At 36.4% G+C, this 19,945-nt stretch overlaps 2 protein-coding genes across 3 annotated transcripts; one reads left to right on the top strand and one right to left on the bottom strand.

Moving 5' to 3' along the window:
* The first annotated feature begins 4,295 nt into the window (after positions 1 to 4,295).
* Positions 4,296 to 9,660, top strand: LOC110926168 (probable WRKY transcription factor 2). The gene is made up of 6 exons (XM_022169922.2): positions 4,296 to 4,453; positions 4,988 to 5,461; positions 5,566 to 5,718; positions 7,103 to 7,854; positions 8,642 to 8,800; positions 8,912 to 9,660. Exons 2-6 carry the CDS (start codon positions 5,030 to 5,032, stop codon positions 9,453 to 9,455), a joined length of 2,040 nt encoding a protein of 679 aa, XP_022025614.1. The 5' UTR covers positions 4,296 to 4,453; positions 4,988 to 5,029; the 3' UTR covers positions 9,456 to 9,660.
* A 743-nt stretch (positions 9,661 to 10,403) lies between these two features.
* On the bottom strand, positions 10,404 to 15,874 carry LOC110920626 (chloride channel protein CLC-f). Of its 2 annotated transcripts, none has more exons than XM_022164800.2 (9): positions 15,227 to 15,874; positions 14,172 to 14,568; positions 13,896 to 14,090; positions 13,356 to 13,810; positions 12,080 to 12,184; positions 11,759 to 11,983; positions 11,459 to 11,671; positions 11,148 to 11,380; positions 10,404 to 10,763 (listed from the first exon to the last, which is right to left on the bottom strand). In XM_022164800.2, the coding sequence occupies exons 1-9, from the start codon at positions 15,518 to 15,520 to the stop codon at positions 10,691 to 10,693; spliced, it is 2,190 nt and encodes a 729-aa protein (XP_022020492.1). In that variant the 5' UTR covers positions 15,521 to 15,874; the 3' UTR covers positions 10,404 to 10,690. The 2 variants fall into 2 exon arrangements, with proteins under 2 accessions (XP_022020492.1, XP_035835281.1); XM_035979388.1 differs by having other exon boundaries at positions 15,256 to 15,455.
* Between the last annotated feature and the right edge of the window lie 4,071 nt (positions 15,875 to 19,945).

Here is a 19,945-nt window from a genome sequence, read left to right as displayed (position 1 = left end):
CATCACGAGACAACATATTGTCTGAAAGTTTACAACTTTATTTAAGGATAAACATAAACAACATCCAGGAGCATGAGTAAGACCGCGCGCACATCCACTTTAGTTACCTGAAATACATGTGAGTTTCGGAAAAACGTCAACATATTGTTTGTGTGAATTCATGCAGTTCTTGTATTGAACGTTTGTATACTTTGTATAAAAAAACATGGTATGTATCTTGTATAAATCAAGTATTTCTGTATGTATCTAGGTTGTTAATGGGTTGCAAGGCCATTAACATGTGACACGACATAGGAAGCATCCAAACCATAGGCATTTTTCTAGTTTTCGATTCACGACTGAGACATAAAAGCACTACTTGGTACTAGTTTTCACCAAGAGTGTGGCTGCCCGAGTACCCATTAGATCTAACCTTTTGTTATGTGGTCTTAGTATGTACACGATTAATGGTGCTTATGGTACCCTATTCGTGACACGATTTCTCGTATCATTCCTCAATTCTTGTATCCATCATACCGTTTGTAAACATTATAACATTTGTAACATGTATTTCACCCCCAAAGTTATAAAACTGAAAACAGTTAAAAGAAAAGGGGGAGCATGAACTCACAACTTTGCGTTCCTTGCGCCGTAAACTTCACCGGTTTTTGCTTATCTAGCGTCGTGACCTAAACGTGTTTTATTAACGTTAGTCACTAGACTTGTATCGCACAAGTACAAGTCACCATCTTTTATATATTTGTTCTTGTGTTAAAAATAATTTATATTTTTAACTATGTGTCTTACTTATATTATTTTCTCAACAATAAATATAAGTATCTTGTATTTTTCACCCGAATTATGTATTTTGTCCAAAACTTCATTTCATGTTCATAACTTGTCCAAGTTATTTATTCTATCAAGTAATATATTTTCATGAATATATCTTCTCGTATTTGTCTAAGCATGTTGTATGTGTATTTTTGTGTTTTCACTCCTTAGGAGTATTTAGTGTATTTTCAAGTCCTAATACACTATTACATGTAATACGTACTACATACACTTAGCACAAAATTTGGTGATCAATAAATATATATATTTTTCTCAAAAATATACATACTTATTATCCATTTTTATCTTGAAGAAATCATCATTTCTTAACTTGAAGTTTACACAAAAATTAGGGAAACCTTGGTAAATATTTTTGGATACATTTTCAGGGAATAAGTTTCTCAAAAACTTATATTTTTCTAAGTGTCAAAATTTATAAAAATTTTGACATAGTTTCCCCTAAAAATGGAGCTTTCCCATGTTTTCAAAACATGTGTTTATTTTCTTTTAAGTCATCATCAACATCAATAACACAATCAAGACTCACCACAACCCTAGATCATGTAAATCACACATCATGAACTTGAAGTTTTTGTAAAAACTTGTAGTAAGTTACCATGTTATTTAGTAGGTTTAGTTACCCTTTAAAACATGGTTGTTTGTTCGTAAATCTCATTCTTGAGGGATTTGGTCATTTACAACTTGTAAAATGATTTTTCTAAAAATATTTCTTTTGTATTTTTCTTGTTTCATATGTGTTTATACACTTGTTTTTCTACTAAAAATAGTGTAGGTTTAAGTAAAAGCCATGATCTTTCAAAAATCATATTTTGAACTTGGTTTTCTAGAAAAATCATTTATAAATCTTGGATCTACAAGTTCACTAGTTTACTTTGTTTATCATCTTACAAGAAATCATTTTTATTCATCAAGTTCATGTCTTTACAAGAAAGATGATTATTCTAGGTTGTTACATAATCATCCTCCTACTTGCTAGATTATGTGTTTAATCACCATCTAGCAAGCTTCATGTGATGATTAACATCATTATCTCTAGTAATCAACAAACAAATATCATTCATATACTAAACAATATCATTCCATCCATATATCATCATATGCAAAGCTCTTTATGTTTCAAGATTCAAGTGTATGTTCTTTAGTGTTCTTGTGTAAATCAACACAATATATCTTTTACCCACTAAAAATATGAAGTAACAAGAGTTACAAGAAGCTTACTACTAGCTTCAAGCTAGGGATGAAACAAGATGAAGATCAGGTGGATAAAAGCTTGTGATGGAGGTCCTTCAAGATCCGAGCTCACCAAACCTTCTAATACGGCTCCTTGCACCTTGAATGAAGCTTGGAATGGATGAAGGGTGATCGAAAATAATGGTGGTGTTGGAAGGGTGTTCGGCCGAGAGGTGTAGAGGGAAAGAGTGAGAGATGAAGTGGTGAGAAGATGAATGATGATCTAGTGTCCATTATATAAATTCTAAACTCTAATGTACATTGGTTCCTATGTCTCAAGAAGTACACACAAGATCAAGTCAAATCCCAAGAAGATTATGGAAGGATTTAAGCAAGATTTTGAAATCTTGTTGTGGGGGCCACATATGGGCCGTAAATTAGCATGGGGGGGGGGGTTAATTGTAATTTGAATGATAAAAGGGGGGTAATTAGTGGAAGTTAAGGGTAAAAGTCTAGCATTTAATGTGTATCTTGCATTATCTAATATGTTAGGGTGTTCAGGGACCATAACTAGCCAAGAAATAATTAAACAATGCTTCTAGCAATATTTTGGTGTTCCGGGTAATGTCCGGTTGTTCGGTTAGATACCGGTTCGTTAAAGTGCTAAATTGCATCGTTTGGTGTCCTTTATGTCCCCTTTTGTGATACTTTCAATTCCCGACACTTAGGGAAGTATTCTGGATCAATTTGTCATACTTTTACATGTTAAAATCTTGTTATAATGCTGAATTTTGCTGAAATATATAAAATTCAGCTTTTAAAGTGTATTTCGAGTGCTTTTCAGTGCGTATTTTAGCTTCCGGAAAATCAATATGTTAACCCTTGTATGTACTCTTGGATTTTAATGTATTATTGTCATTGGACCTACAGCTAGGCCCCAATTCTTTTGTCTGACTGCTTTCTGCAGTTTTGTTGACACAATGTGTCTTACCGGTGAGTTTACTAGTATTTCTGACGCAACACTATCATTAATGCAATAAGCAATATTTTGTAGTATAAAACGTGTATGAATTCACTTGTTTAGTATGTAATCAGACAATGTTGACATTTAAGCACATAATTGCAGTCATTAAATAATAATTAAATTGTACGGAAATTACCGGTTTCGTGCCAGTTGTCACACTAGAACTTTTGAAACCTAATATACAACTTGTATATGTATAGGAGTCGTATATGCTTTCTTCGGTATGTGTCTAACACAACCGTCATAGAGTTGTTACGTTAGCGGCCGACGATTGAACCCTCATCATAGTCTAGGGTTTCAAATCAGAGCGATTGGATTGCGGTCTAGTGGTGGTGTTTCGGTCTGATGCTGATGATGTTTGATAGTTGTGGTTATGATGGTTAATGGTGAATCGATGATGAATGCTGATGGTTATGATGATGATAGTTAATGTAATGGTGATGAACTAATGATGGATGCAGAGAGAGATAGAGAGATAGGAGTTTTATGGATTATTATATATAAATAGATAAATATATTGGGGTAAGAAGACATAAATGCCCTCATGTGCAAGACACATATCATACTTAACTGAAAATTTAAACAGGTTAGGGCCAAAGGACGTACAATGTAATGCGTTTTCCAAATAAAGGATTGTGACTGTAATTATTGAAGTTAAAGGGTATCCATTGCAATTCGATACAAACATAAAGGACGACAAGTGTAATTTACCCAAAAAAAATTTTTGAGTGTATTTGGTCCCCCACCAGCTTGGTCCGAAAGAGGCCTTCTCCGTGCACCAAAACACTCGAACACCTCCCCTCCGATGCATCATGCAATCCATAGGTTGAGTTTGGAATTTTAGACTCCTCTACATCACACATCCTCCGATGCATCATGTAGTATTTAAATTGAGTTTGAAATTCGAGACATCACTACATCACATATCTAATAAAGGGGCTCTAATATTTCGATTTTGACAAATTTTAGTTCACACTTACTTATTGTTTGATACCTAATACATATATATTCGCATCCGTCAAGACATATGTTTTAAATACACTATAATACTTACAAAATTTGTTAACTTTTTTATTTCTTTTAGATATATAATATTGACTAAATTACTTTTTACATATTAATAAAAACTAAAGTAAATTTAATTTAAAAGAATAATTTAAAAAAAAAACAATTTTCAATCTCTGGTAGACCCTTAAAATTCCAACCATTTCGGGTCCATCCCCAACAAACCGTACATTTATTCATTTATAAATTAAATTAAAAAAAAAAAAAAACTTCTGCAACAAGAGAAGAAGGGTCTGTCTGTCTCTGGCTGATGTGTGAAAATCCCCAAATTTTTTCTGTCAACAAATTACTTCTTTAATCAAATGAAAACCTTCTAATCACAGGACCACAATAGCTCCACTCTTTCTGTCTTTTTTCTTTCAGGTAAACCATAATCCTGTTCTTCAACTTTCATTTCATGTATCCCAGTTGTTCTTATGAATTAAAGATTTGATTTTTATTCATAAAAATATTTTCTTTTTGTAATTTCAGTTCAGATCTTTGATTTTAATGAATCTTTGTTAATTAGATCGTTTAAAGATTTTGATTCTTGGTTAATATGGGCGTGATTAATGAGAAATTTGTGAAAATGGAATGTTTAAAAGTTGTTAAATTTCTATTTTTATGGGTGTTCTAGAACCAGAACTAGATGTGTGGTCTACTTATTTGATTTGGGGACCTATTAGAATGTTTTACCAAAAGTGGAAATTGAATCATTAGGTTTATTTGTTGTTATTCTGTAATTATATTTTTCTGTATACATACATATATATATATATATCATCACTGTTCTAAGTCTAGGGATTCTTTTTGTCTGCAAATTCACCAATTTTTTTATTATTAATTATTAATTTATATATATGTTTGAGCTGCATTTTTAGTATGTGACTGAATATATATGATGTATTTTGGTTGAAGTGATTGTTAGCATATATTCAAGGAATTAGCTTTGGATTTTTGATGGGTGGATATGATGAGCATGGTGGATTTAATACGCAATCTTTTTTCGCGGGTATGTTGGGTGACGGTACGGGCTCACGGTCAGGACCCGTAGCGGAGCATGATGATAATAATAATGATGGTGGGTTCACCTTTCCTGGACCGGATAGAGAAGTTGTGTATGAAAAAGATGACGGGAGTCAAAGAGGTCAGACGGTTGATCAAGTGGTGAAAACAGGTGAATTTGGTGAGCAGAAAACCGGCCAGCGGGCTGGGCTTGTTGAAAGGATGGCTGCTAGAGCTGGGCATAATGCTCCTAGGTTGGATACGGATGTTATTAAGCCTGCGGGTGGTTCGCAAAATCAACACGCTCAGTCAGCGTACTTGACGATTTCACCTAATCTTAGCCCCGGGGCTTTTTTGGATTCACCTGTTTTTCTGTCAAACTCATTGGTAAGCTCATTATATTTCTTTTTAACTGTATAGATGATGATTTTTGAGGCTCTTGTATTTTTTTTTTGTTCGTGCCGAACGATCTAAGTTGGTTCTTTTTATAGGTTCAACCGTCACCAACAACCGGGAAATTCCAGTTTGCCCCAAACGACAACAGCGATGGTAATAGGAGTAAAGATAATTTTGTTGAGGAAGCTAATAACACATCATTTGCTTTCAAACCTTTCCCGGACTCAGCTCCCTTACCTCGTGATCATGTAAGCAAAGTAACATTCAGTTAAGGGGGTGTTTGGGGTTGAGTTTTGAAAATAGATTATGCGTTTTGAATAATCAGAATCAGATAATTAACTGTAACAAAACGTGATGTTGGAAGATAGTGTTTGGATTTGATTATGTTGCTTGATATCACAATAATCAGATAATCAACTATTTGAGTGTTTGGCAAATATATATATTTAAAAAAATAAACAAGTGAAAATCCTTTTCTAAACGCAAATAATCAATTTTTGGAAAACTGCGTTTTGTTGCAGTAGGGGGAGCTGCTTTTGGAAAACTACGTTTTGTAACTTTCTAAACGCAAATAATCATTTTTTTTTATTTTTTACCCAAACACTCAAAACTGATTATTTACGATTTCAAAACTCAATAATCTAAAAATCTCCTTCAAAACTCAACCCCAAACACCCTCTAAAACATTTGTTATATATTTTAGGCAGGTGTGGCCATTACGATTTTTGACACATTTTATTATGAATGAGTTAATTTTGGCTGTGTTTTATGATAACGGGTCAAAACAGTGAAGTTAGATGAAAGGGTAACGGGTCAATCAAGTTGAAGCCCATCCAAATTTCGTTTTTGATGCATATTTGCATACAAATATACAATATTACAATCGCTTAAATGGTTATATTAAAAAATTGAGTAAACTGCCAAAATGGTCCCTGAGGTTTGGTCACTTTTGCCACTTTTGTCCAAAACTCAAATCTTTTAAATCTAGGTCCCTGTGGTTTCAATTTTGTTGCCAATTTCATCCAAAATCAAAATCTAGTCAGATTTTTCAGTTAACATCCAACTTTTTTGTCTTTTTCCTTCCTTTTAATGAAGGGCAAAATGGTCAGATTTTTTTAATTTGTTATAATAAAACGTTAAAAGATCATTTTGCCCTTCATTAAAAGGGAGGAAAAAGACAAAAAAAGCTGGATGTTAACTGAAAAATCCGACCAGATTTTGATTTTGGATGAAAATGGTAACAAAATTGAAAGCACAAGGACCCAGATTCAAAATGTTTGAGTTTTGGACTAAAGTGGCAAAAGTGACCAAACCTCAGGGACCATTTTGGCAGTTTACTCTAAAAAAATTGTATAGCTATCGTAGTAAATATTTTCGTTATCTTAAATAAGTTGTTAGTTTTTATCATAAAAAATGGACAAAAAGGTGTTTGTGGGTTATTTTTTAGCATTTTGATTTGGATTAAAGATGATAAGTTTCAACCCGAACCCGTTTTGACCCATTACTAGGTTCACCTGACACTCATTTTTTTGTCACCTCTACATATCATGTACTAAACTGTTAGATAAATTATCTACCTAAAATTCTTCAAATGCTAAATTGCTAATAAATTGCTTCCTTGTGACCATTTAGGTCAATCCACCGTTTATGTCTGCACAATCTTTTCAAACTAATGAAGCTATAGCTCAATCTGATAAGCAATTTCCACCTCAAAAGATTGAACCGGCACAAACTTATCCGGACTTCACCGAAAAGAACAACTTCTCTTTACAAATGGCTCCATTTCAACCTCTTAACGGCAATTCCGATCGATCACAACCGCATCATGAAGAACATCATCATGATGATAGTATTAATGCTAATAGTGCCTCATCTGAAGATGGATATAATTGGCGAAAATATGGACAGAAACAAGTGAAAGGAAGCGAGTACCCTCGAAGCTATTATAAATGTACTCATTCAAATTGTAATGTGAAAAAGAAAGTTGAGCGTTCTCACGAGGGTCATATTACTGAGATTATCTACAAGGGGGCCCACAATCACCCGAAACTTGCTCCGAACCGTCGATCGGGAATCGGGTCGTCGAGTGTGATAGGTGATATGCAAGGTGATGTGAATGAACAAAATGGGAATGGAAATGGGGTTGATGGAGGTCCGGTTTGGGGGACAAATACGCGACAGGGTCATTGGGGGCAAGAAAGTAATTTTGAGGTGACGTCGTCGGGGATGGTTATGCAGGGTCAGAATGGTCAATTTGAATCTAGTGATGCTGTTGATGGGTCATCCACTTTTTCGAATGATGAAGAGGAAGATGATCGAGCAACACATGGTAGTGTGTCACTTGGTTATGACGGCGAAGGGGATGAATCTGAGTCAAAAAGAAGGTTTGACTATGATTTTTCTTTCATATAGTGAATTATATTTGGTTTTAAGGTTTGAGTAACTTGCTTTTGCTTATGATTATCTAACCATGTAAGGATCAAGTAATAAGTTTTGAATAAATGGTTTTGACTCTAGTGGCTACAAAACTGATTAGAGGGGTCAAAGTGAGTGGTTTTTATGCGGGTCGAAACCGGTCAGGTTGACGGGATACATATTTTTTCTTAAATGTTTATTTTTCAAAAAGTAATCAGTGTACCATATATTATTCTATTCCAAAAGTTATATTGGATCAGTATTTTTTTTTAGTACATATTATGTATTAAACCTTAAAAATTAAAACTACAGTCTTGGCAACTTTGACCCCTTTTTTAAGTTATTATAATTTTTTGTTTCATATGTAACCCAAGTCGACCCATTTATAACAAATGGGTAGGTAACAAACAGGGGTGCAAATGAGCTGAGCTTGAGCTCGGCTCGTTTAATATTTATTAATTATAATTAAATAATTTAGTTATTTTATCATAGTTTTATAAACAATAATTATTTTTATTATATAACTATATATATAATGTATTAAATAAAATTTATATAAATAACAGGCTCGTTTAGGCTCGCGAGCCGGCTTGAGCTCGATAAGGGAAGCTCGGGCTCGTTTACCAAACAGATTTATTTTTAGGCTCAGGCTCGAGCTCATTTAAGCTTGGCTCGTTTCGAGCTGTTCTTGAGTAGCTCGGCTTGTTTACACCCTAATAACAACTTCTAATCCTCGAGTCTTGTTTGTTATTCCAGAAAAGTTGAAGCATATGCAGCAGATGTAAGTGGGGCCACTAGAGCCATCAGGGAGCCTAGAGTTGTCGTCCAAACAACCAGTGAGGTGGATATCCTAGACGACGGGTATCGCTGGCGCAAGTATGGACAGAAGGTCGTCAAAGGAAACCCAAACCCAAGGTTACCTTTTTCTGTTATTTTACTTTATGTATGTGCACTTAATCTTGATGTGAATGGGTTAGATGTAACGAAATGGGTGGGTCGTGTTTTGAAATTATTTTAATGACACAGGAGTTACTACAAGTGCACAAGCGCAGGCTGCACAGTGAGAAAACACGTGGAAAGGGCATCACATGATCTAAAATCCGTAATAACAACATACGAAGGGAAACACAACCATGACGTGCCTGCCCAGAAAAACAGCCATAACAACACCATGTCTGCCGCACAACAAGCTTTATCCGTTCCACCTCACGTTCACATGCCCGAGCCATCACGGATTCAAAACCCCATGGCTAGGTTCCAAAGGCCTCCCTATGGTTTACCCAATGGTCAGCAGCTAGGTCCTGCTACAACCCATGGGGGATATGGTTACCCAATGAACCAACAAGGACCGGGAGGGATGGCTCATATGGCTATGGCTATGGCTAAACAAGGGAAAATGCCGGTTCATCAGTATTTGAATCAACCGCAACAAATGAATGAAATGGGATTTATGGTGCCGAAAAGTGAGCCAAAGGCGGAGCCCGGGTCGGATCCTGGTTTGAACCTAGCCAACGGCACGCTGAACTACCATCAGCTGATGAACCGGTTACCACTCGGGCCTCAGATGTAAATTTTGATCGAAATAAGTTATCGTGGTTAAGGGTTTTTGGGAGGGAATAGAAATATTTAAACTTGATATTACATCATCTTTTCTTTTTTGTTGTTGCAACTTTGAGGGGTTTTCTTGTTTTTGAGTACTTATTTTCAAGAATATGAAGTTACACTGGGAGAAAGTTTTTCACTTATACAGCAATTTTAATATATTAAAGTGGTCATGCATTTTAGGTTGAGAGTCTTTATATATTTTGATTATTTATACAGTTATTGTTTGTAAACACACAAACACATAAAAAGAACATATATAAACAGATGAGAAATGTTGTATGTAAATTGATTGGGAAATGTTATTTTCAGAATATTCTTAACTAACACTTAAAGCTACATATATTGAAGTCGTTAAAACTGACAACCATCTAAACAAAAGCAAATCAATTGGATTGCTGGTTTGAGATTTATTCGGCTTGGTTCACAATTTTAAACTTGAAACCAGCCGGGTAAACTGATTGCCATTTACCTTCATTTTATTTATCTTCCATTTTTAGAGTATAAACTTATAACCGTTGAAACTGACCGAACCGTCTAAAGATAAGTAAATCAACTTGTTTGCTGGTTCATGACTTTAAACTTCAAACCAGCCGCTGAACTTGTCGTTTACCTTTTCTATTCATTTTATTTATCTTCCATTTATGAACTCATGCATCATCTTTTTTTTTTTTTTTGAACGGCAAATTTCATTATATAATTTGCAAGTCGGCTGTAGAGAGAAACTAGAGTCCGAAGATACACCAAGATTAGAAAAAAAAAAAAAAAAAAAAAAAAAAAAACGGTTTAACTGCTTAAACCGTCAAACAAACAATTTTGGCACAATCCACCAACGTGGGCGGTTTGTTATGTCCTTTTTGAAGACATACTTGATGATTCGGACTAGAATTTTAATCAAAACCAGCGGAAGCCACGGAACCATCCTTAAACATCCCTACTAAAAAATCACATTTTTTCCTTTAAGCAAAATATACAGATATACTGATACTAATCTAAAGAAAGGTTGCTTGTTTCAAAAGCTGATACCCTTCAAAATTCAAATACATAAAGCTATCACATGTTCTCTTATCTATGACTAATTCTGTAGTCAGACATGGGGTATACCAAGCAACACCACCTTCATTCACAACCATTTTAACTCCAAAACTTGGGCATCAAGAAACCTTACCACTTTGTCATTATCTTTAGAAAAAACTTCAATGACTACCCACTTGAAAAGTTCCTCTCTTCAATATGGTCTTTGGACCTCCCTGTTCCCCTGCGATTTATCTCCTCGCTACATCACAACATCAATAATTCATCTTTAGAAAGTTTTAAAAAGGGCCGTCCTATTTATTAAGTTATCCATAAGATTCACCAAGAAATCCAAACAGTTATCATTAAACTACACCTAGTTAGTTCACACACTCTCTCTTTTCATGACATTACAACTTTAGTGTTTACAGGGTATTGAGGAGTTTGATATGTGCATTGAGCTGATTCCCATAAATTTGGGAATCCTCCATACCCATGTCAAGGGTTAGGTATAGAAACATATGCTGATTCCTATTCGCATTCCCATTCCCATTCCCATACCACCATGTTATAAAACCCATACCCATGGTAATTGATTCCTGACTGCAAACCAAACACTACAAAATACAGAGATTTTGGTTGTAACCTGAGACAACTCCAGATTGAATGGTAATAAAGGACGCCAACAATCCTACGTTTCCTTTCTTCTTTAAAACCAACACCGCGTTGTACCACAGGCAGTTGTTTTACATCTCTCGCCTCCATTAACTTTTTAGCAATCGCCAAATCGGTATCAGGATAGCAACTTATAAGTCCACGCTTTAGCCCTCGGTAGCTTATGCCTCGAGTGCATATGGACGAAACACAAGAGTCACTTAACTGCAAAAGAATTTTGACTGATCACGTTATAAAAGGTAATGGATTTGTGCAGGCATGTCTCACCAACATTTAACATACATCTGACGTTAATGAACCGGCTTCTGAGGATGCATCAGAGATCTTGAAAATGCTCCTTCTAATGTCACCATAAGTCAAAATTCCTTCTAGATGACCTTCAGGGTCAGCTATAAGGACACAACTTTGTTTGTTCTCATCCATGCATTTTACAGCCTCGTTAACAGTCGATGATAATAGGACTTTCGGATAGTTGTTTGCCATAGCCTGAGAAACCTGATTATTGGGGTCATTAAATAATATATATTAGGATTTGGTTACACTGTATACTGCTTTTTTATAGCGTAAAGACCCTTTCAGTACCTTCAAATCCTCCAGAATAATATCCTCATCAATCGCGTCATGGTTATCACCAGGTCCCATTATGCAAAGTTCCAGATCTTCACCATTTTGTGCCAAATCGTTAATTTTGTCATCATCTGACGAAATAACTGAATAACCTCTTGATAAACTCCTTGTATCAGATCCTTCGTGCTCATTACACTGGTTTGCAAGAGATGGTACCCATATTGCTAATCCAACAGCTCCCTGATGGCAACAATGAAGAGAAAAGAAGTATTATTCGCAAATCTAGGTGTGAAACTTAAACTTTAATGTGATGAGCGTTTTCTGTTGAAAATGTACCATGAGAGGAAGCAAGATTCTATAATCTTTTGTCAACTCAAACAAAAGTAGAACTGAAGTCAAGGGTACAGAACAAACTGAAGCCAAGGTAGCAGCCATTCCAACCTGTAGTGTAAAACGGAAGTTAAAATTATTAGTAGAGAGCATAGAGTTAATATGTTAAGAATGGGTTGAATCAGGTCATTTTTAATCTTGAACATGACAAACGAGTAAAAAAACTAGCTTACAAAAACCGGTCAAATGGGTCGAAAATGACCCCCACGTCTATTTTTAATACATACAGCTTCTTAAAATAGTAGTTTCATGTCAACCTGTACTAAAAATGACCCGTGCAGGCGTACAACCACCTAAATTAATTTTCGAGTTAAGTGCCATTTACATCCCTCTGGTTTTTCCACTTTTGCCATTTCAAGACAAATTTCAAAATTGTACCATTCTCATCCCTAACATTCTCGAAACGTGCCATTTCAGTCCAAAAAACTAACCCCAGTTAAAAAACTCAGTTACCTCAAGGACAAAATGACTTTTTACTCCAGATTTTTTATTTTCTTAACTTCTTTTTATTATTTTTATATACTAGTAAAAGTAAATTACTTTTTGAGTCCCTGTGTTTTAGTGGTTTTAACCACTTGAGTCCAAAATCAAAAAGTTTAACGCTCCGAGTCCCGAACCGCTCATTTTATAACGTTTTGAGTCCCTGTGTTTTAGTGGTTTTAACTACTTGAGTCCAAAATCAAAAGTACAAGTGTTAAAAATTGGACTCAAAACGTTATAAAATGAGCGGTTGAGGACTCAAGGCGTTAAACTTTTTGATTTTGGATTCAAGTGGTTAAAACCACTAAAACACAGGGACTCAAAAAGTAATTTACTCTAATAATAAAGAGAAGTTAAAAAGAAAATAAAAAAATCTAGAGTAAAATGCCATTTTCTTCCCTGAGCTAACTGAGTTTTTTAACTGGGGTTAGTTTTTTGGACTTAAATGACACGTTTCGAGAATGTCAGGGAAGAAAATGGTACAATTTTTAAAATGGCCTGAAATGGCAATAATGGACAAACCACATAGACGTAAATGACAAAAGGTAATCATAATTAACACATTTATTTATACTGAAATGTTGAAAATGGACAAAAGGTCTTTCAAGGTCAATGCAACTCGTTTCAGTCCGTTTTGACCGGCATAAAGACCAACCCGTACCCGTAACCCAGCCCGCCTATTTCACCACCTCTGGTTAGAACTTAGAACTAATGCAGGAAGGTAGAACCGTAAAAGCATTACTAAAGCATACGCCTGTGGCTCAGCAATAGCAGAGTTTCCGGGTATGGCTGAGTTGATTAACTCCATCGCTGAACCACCAAAAACAGCACCGACTGCAGCACCAATCATCAAACTCGGTGCATACAAGCCACCAACAAGCCCTGAACTTTTGCAAAGAGCAGTAGCCACAACTTTAGCTGCCGCTAATTGCGCTAATAGCCAGATTCCTGGTGCAGAAGCTGTCTTGCCGGTGTGTAAAATTTCATCAACATTAGTGAATCCCCAATAAAGAATTCCAGGATATTTAAGAGCTATTAATCCTGCCATTAGACCTCCTAAAGCTGGAGAAACAATGGTGGGCAGTCCAAACTTTTGTTCAATATATTTAAATGCTTTCTCGAACCAAGCTACCAGTCGTGTAAATAACACACTGACCACACCACATAGCATGCCCAGGATCAAGTACAGGGGTAGTTCTGTAATCAAGACATAAACTATGTGTAAATGTAAAGAGGGGTCAAAATGAGTGACTGTTAACTGAACCAGAGTGAGACAAATTACCAGCAACAGATTTCAAATCATATTTCGGCACTGTGAAAGCCTGTTTTTCTCCAAGTAGAACACTAGATGTGGTTGATGAAATAACCGATGCCAATATTATCATTGCAGTTGTGAAAGGCGGAGAGTTTTCAGCACGAAGAGGTCTTAACACGGTCTCAATAGCAAAGAAACAACCAGCAACTGCTGCATTAAAGCCTGAAAAAGAGAAAACAAACAAACCGAATAACGAACAGATTGCAACAAAAACAAGAGCTTACAAACTAAAAGAAGTCAAACCTGAAGATATGCCAGCGGCAGCCCCAGCTGCAACAAGAGCTATGCGTTGCTCCTTATTATTCTCCATCATTAATGAGCATCCATTAGCGCACGATTTCCCGATATCTACACTAGGTCCTTCGGGACCCAAAGAACAGCCAGTACCTAAAGTTACAGCAGCTTGGATGGCTTTCACCGTTGGAAAGATTCCAGAAAGAATGTTAAACTCATGTCCAGGAGTTGACTTTTTTATCTGGTCAATTATTTCAAGTAAACCATGAAGCACCCCTACAATGATTCCTCCAGTGACTGGTATTAGAAGTATCCGATGCCACGTGTCAGCGAGTCTCTGTAAACGCATCCAAGCAGCACCTTCGTTTGGAATTCCAGCCCAAGACCATTCATGTATTACATGTACCTGTATCAGTCACCTTGATGTCAGCCAATTTGAAAGACTCCATTCTAAATAGGAGGTTTTGAAAGAACTTAAACGAAGAACAAAACAATATTCGTGAACAATATTTTCTGTCTGTTGAATAACTGAAAACCAGATCTCTTTATACAAAAAGATTACAATAAAGAACATAATTAAAGCTAACAAACCAATGACAATGATAAAATATTAATAACTATCCTAATATTCAAACTAGAGTTAAAATAATGACTAACAAACAAACAAACCTAAAGATAATTTATAAATCAAATAATAATATGTATACCTAATAAATAAGTAACTGGTTACGTCATGTGTCACAATTTTGTGAGCTCAGGATTCTTTTCCTGCTCCTCTTGTTTCACCATTTCGTACTATATTTCTTACTTTTACTTTTGTAAAAATATATCTTATGATCTTATCTCAAAATACCGTTTTATAATTCCTAAATCTTCATTACTAACTATTTACAAGTTCCTTTATTTTACCCGCGCAATACTCGGTTTCTAGGGTAGTAATCATAATCGATAATAAAGTCGGCGATCAACTATATGGCAACCAGACAAATTAGCAATGTCAACTTGATCTGAAACATCAATTTCTTATCACAATCAGACAAATTAGAGAAAAAACATCCACTAACCACAAGATTAAACGCAGCAACACAGAGACCTGTAACAACTCCAATAAAACATCCAATAAGCAGCAGCGCCCATTCAGGAGTAGCCGCATCTACAACCGTCTCATCACCACCCTTACCTCCGTCACCGTTAACCCTAGGCAACCGTTGTTTAACACTGAGACGTCTACCGGAAAACCGTCGATCCAGTTGCTTCCAAACACTCTTCACGCTTTTACCACTCCTTTCAGATGACACGTGTCCTTCCAAATCCGATCGCAACGGTATACCGTGAGCGTTGTGATCACCACCGGACATTTTCACTCGGTTACACACCCTAACTTTCACATACAAAGGTCCGATTAAACCCTAACTTACTCCGATTCGATAATCTCAAGTTTCGTGTCGCGCACGTTAACGCGATTGCGTGAGATGATAGCGGAAACGATGATTTGTTATCAGGTTGAAAGTGTTGATCGGAATTTTACCGGTGAAGATATCTGTGTGGAAGTGTTGGATTGATCGGTGTGGTGAACGCCGGTGATGAGTTGTTGACGGTTACCGGCGAGAATGAGATAAGTTGACGACGGAATGATGGTGAAATTGGAGTTTCTGGTAGCAGACGATTACAAAATGGGAATCTGGTGGTAGGATACGACGAATGAATTTGTTGACTTGGAATGTTGACTTTGACTACATTCTATTTTGAAATATTATTTAATATTAGTTATTTGTATTGTGAATTTTGTAATTTTATTTTATATTCTTTGTGTTTTGCTCTTTTTTTACTTATAGTCCTAACTTTTGCGTATTCGTTCTCGGATGGTCCTCAATGTGGATGATGTTTAGCTTTTTCAGTTAAATGGAGGTGAAATGACTATAATGCTCTTACTATTAACAAAGCTAGTAAATAAAACATTAAAATATTAAAGAAATACATGTGCGACCCACCACCACCATCCACCGCACACCATCACCACCACCCCATCACCAGCCAACCTTCATCATCGGCCATCTTCCTTTTTCCGGTGATTTGTGTAGGCTTCATCACCCCGCCACTTCTGCCCCACCTCCCACCTTCCCCCTTCAATTTTTTCGGTTCTTTTAAAATCCTCCAGCGAAACATCCCAACGTTTTACAAACCTCCACTGAAAAACGAAGAACAATGATACTGGTTTATGATAAAGGTACAGATTCGGGTGAGAGTGGGGCTGAGGGTGCGACACAGTTGCCTGATTATGGTGACGGGTTGGTCGCCGGATGATGTTGATATACACCAAATGCAACATATAAATTATATCAAATAAAGGTATAAAAACAACCCTTTTTAGTACTAATGTTGGAAAAAAGTACGTTTCTTTGTATACTTTTGATTTTCAGGATTAAAAGATGTTAAACGTACAAAGGCACAAATTAACGGCAAAAACCAGCATAAATATGAAAGAAGGAAGTTGATACAATATACCAACCTCCGAGCTTCACCCCAAGACGAAGAACAACAAAATAGAAGCCAAACACGCGTCGTGCCTGCCAGGCATGGGGCTGTGGCCCACTCAAGATTCCCTGAAAAAGAAAACAAAAAGAAGCAGACAAGGGACACGGGGACGTGTCTCCTGGACACAGGCCGTGGTCAACTCTCAGATTTGTAAATCTTGAATCGTACAACAGATACAATGGCCAGGGGGCGTGTGAGCATCTGGACTAACAAGCTCATTAAATGAAGACACAGAAGGTGAATGGCACGGGGCCGCGTAACTCTACTGTTTCCAGTTATAAATAGAGGTGCTTGGTTCACTTGCAACTCATCTCTTGGCAAACCACTTCTCTCACACCTGCCACCACTCCACCACCATAATACCATCATCATCCACCACATTCATCCATCATCCATCCTTAGAGTGTGTGTAGTAGTCTCAAGATCCCAGATTGATCGTAAGAGTTTTTGTCAAACAAAGGCTATGCTTGGCTAATCCCTTACATCACTTAGTGAAGACAAATCATTTATGTATTACTTTTGATTTCTAAGCTTTGGTAACTTTTTAATTGGATATGTATTAATGACTTTAATAACTATTTTTTTATATTGAAAGTGAACTTTATTCTATCATCTCTTCATGTTTTGTTAATTAACGCATTCGTGTCTTTATGGTCTATATAAAGCGCGTTAACTGCTTGGAAGGGGGTTAGAAGGGTGGTTGGGGTAAAGTTCTTGCCTCGTTCAGTGTATAGATCCAGCGAGGACTTGATTCAAGCTTATTAGGACTTCCCTTGAGGAAGATACCATCAAATTGGTGGAAGTAAGAACGGCTTGAATCCCTTATAAAGAAACTACTTTGAAAACATTAAACCGGCCTTGCGGGACTGTATCCCTGCTGACTCAGACCCCAATATGGCCGAGTGTAGCGTTGCCTCCAAAAGAGGGACATGTCACATTTTGCATTAATAACTTACTTAATTATCTTTCAATATTCCGGTCTTGCGAGACTGTATCCATGCTGACTCAGACCAATATGGTTGAGGGTAGCGTTACCTCCAAAAGAGGTACACGCCACTATAACTAAGATAATCTCTTAAAAAACCCAAAGTGCAGAAATCATCAAAGGATACATAAAGGATAAGTCGGAACCAAGTGATTATATCTTATCTATTTGTTTCTTTATTTATTTATTTATTTATTTAGTTTCATTATTTTACTTATTAAAAATCTTTGCTCAAAAATTTAATTAGATTAGACGTTGACAATATTCCGGTATTAAAAACTCTTGTGTCCTTGGAAGACCTCGGTATCTTACCATCATTATACTATGCCAACGATGGGTGCACTTGCCCTAGCGTGTTGTAGAGAATGATAGTGTTATATCGTGTTTTATAAATTCAAAACTTGATAAAAGAGTAAAAAGGGTACTTAAAAATATAGCAAAAATTCGTACACGCTCGACACACGTACCAATGTCCCGATCTGAAATAACACTCGTGATGAAAAACGGTTGTGGTGGTTTCCCGGTGATGGAAAACGATTGAGACAACAGGTCGGTGCATCACGGTGATGTCATTGATTGATTTGAGTAATAACTACACGAAGATATTCATCAGAGGTGTGGAGATCATTCGTCCAGATCTGTTTAACGGACTCGTTGTTGTTCACGGCATTCAAGGCTACAAAATAGTGGATTCAACATCCTCGTGTGGACGATGAAGTTGGAATCAGTTGAGCTTTTGAATCTACAGAATATGATGATGTTTGCACTTCATGACGTGTCGATCTTCTCACGATTCAACATTATCTAATATGTTTATGGTTGTGGTGAAGGATGAGGTGGGGTATGGTGGTGGTGGTTTGATTGTTGCTGACAAAAAAAGAAAAAGAAAGAGGAAGACATAAATAGGAGAAGGGGTGGGGTAGAGGTAGGAAAAACATGGGGCCCATTTAAAAAAAAATATTATAATTAGTTTGTTATTTTAATTATTTTCATCGAAGTAAGGGCAATTTCGCATTTCACATCCACTTAACACCAAAAACTAACCTTCATCAGCTTCAGGGACTATCCGAGAACGAAAGTGTAAAAGTTGATGACTATAGCTGTAATTTTAGAAGTGTAGGGACTATAGGTGAAAACAGAGCAAACCACAAGAACTATCCGAGCACTTTTTTCATTTTAGAAAGATTAAAGTGAAATTTGTGTTTTGTGTTTTAGAGGCCTAATCACTATTTGTTCTTGCTTTTTAATTCTCGTATGATTTGTTTTGTATTCTATCAACTATTTTATTTGCGTCCCTCCTGTTATCTCCATGTTAAATGTACGTAAACTATAAGGTGAAAAGACTTAGATGACCATGTCTCTCTCTATCTCTTCAAACCACCCTCTCTGTCCTTTTTACTCTCTCCTCTAAACACATCAACACATCCCTTCTTCTTTTACGGACAAATTTCAGACAGACAGTAAATTGTAGACATTTCATCACATGACTACATAGATCAAAAACAACAACCAAGAAACACCTAACACAAACTTGAGTCTTCGAGCTTCAGCTTCCTTTGCCTTCAACCTCATCAAATTTAAATTCTCCTTATTTAACCTCAACAGGGATGGAAGAATCCTCTCACATCCGGGGCATGAAATTGGAGGTTCAATCCAACGAAGCAAACCACAGCCATCGGTCTGGAATATGATAAGAAAACAAAACACACTACTTATCATATATAAAAGTCATTGAAATCGATGATCAACAAACAAACAAACCCTTACACAACAAAGAAAACGTCTCCCGGGATTAGCTTCAGTCCAGGAGGTTCTAATGCAAGTCGCAGCACCACATGAGCATACTGCATTTGAGCGGACAGTAGCATTGCTTGTCCATGATGAACCTGATGACATTTTTAGGTTACCTTCGCTTGTTTGGTAATGGTGAAAATAGTTGCAAACTTTATAGAGAAGACAAGATCATAACACGAGTTGCAATTTCGGTCCCTGAGGGGCATTCTAGTCTTTTAACACAAATGGTAACGACAGACTGGCGGAATATTGGAGCAGGGACCTGATTGAACGCAATCGACAACCCCAGGGAATGGATTGTTGCGTTTTTTTCAAATGAGGGTTGGTCCTACATTTTGGTGTAAACCACAGGGACGTAAATTGACATTTACTTTTAATATTATTATATGATATACCATCTTGAAACTAATCTCTGAATTTTCTTGTAGCTAAAACACCTTTTATGTGTGCAATTGTGAATTTGGTGTAT

The sequence above is a fragment of the Helianthus annuus genome, chromosome 11 (assembly GCF_002127325.2).
Source record: "Helianthus annuus cultivar XRQ/B chromosome 11, HanXRQr2.0-SUNRISE, whole genome shotgun sequence".
In the NCBI taxonomy this organism is placed as follows: domain Eukaryota; kingdom Viridiplantae; phylum Streptophyta; class Magnoliopsida; order Asterales; family Asteraceae; genus Helianthus; species Helianthus annuus.
Note: the sequence above shows the minus strand (reverse complement) of the source record. Positions and strands in the feature narration are given on the sequence as shown.

Bases quoted from the DNA above. Each gene is read 5' to 3' on its own strand.
- LOC110926168 (XM_022169922.2), top strand. From the start codon at position 5,030: ATGGGTGGATATGATGAGCATGGTGGATTTAATACGCAATCTTTTTTC. The intron at 5,462-5,565 runs GTAAGCTCATTA...TTCTTTTTATAG, and splicing joins TTTTTCTGTCAAACTCATTG to GTTCAACCGTCACCAACAAC. The intron at 8,801-8,911 runs GTTACCTTTTTC...TTAATGACACAG, and splicing joins AAAGGAAACCCAAACCCAAG to GAGTTACTACAAGTGCACAA.
- LOC110920626 (XM_022164800.2), bottom strand. From the start codon at position 15,520: ATGTCCGGTGGTGATCACAACGCTCACGGTATACCGTTGCGATCGGAT. The intron at 12,185-13,355 runs GTAATGCTTTTA...TTTACACTACAG, and splicing joins AGCCACAGGCGTATGCTTTA to GTTGGAATGGCTGCTACCTT. The intron at 11,672-11,758 runs GTACTGAAAGGG...CCCAATAATCAG, and splicing joins TTATTCTGGAGGATTTGAAG to GTTTCTCAGGCTATGGCAAA.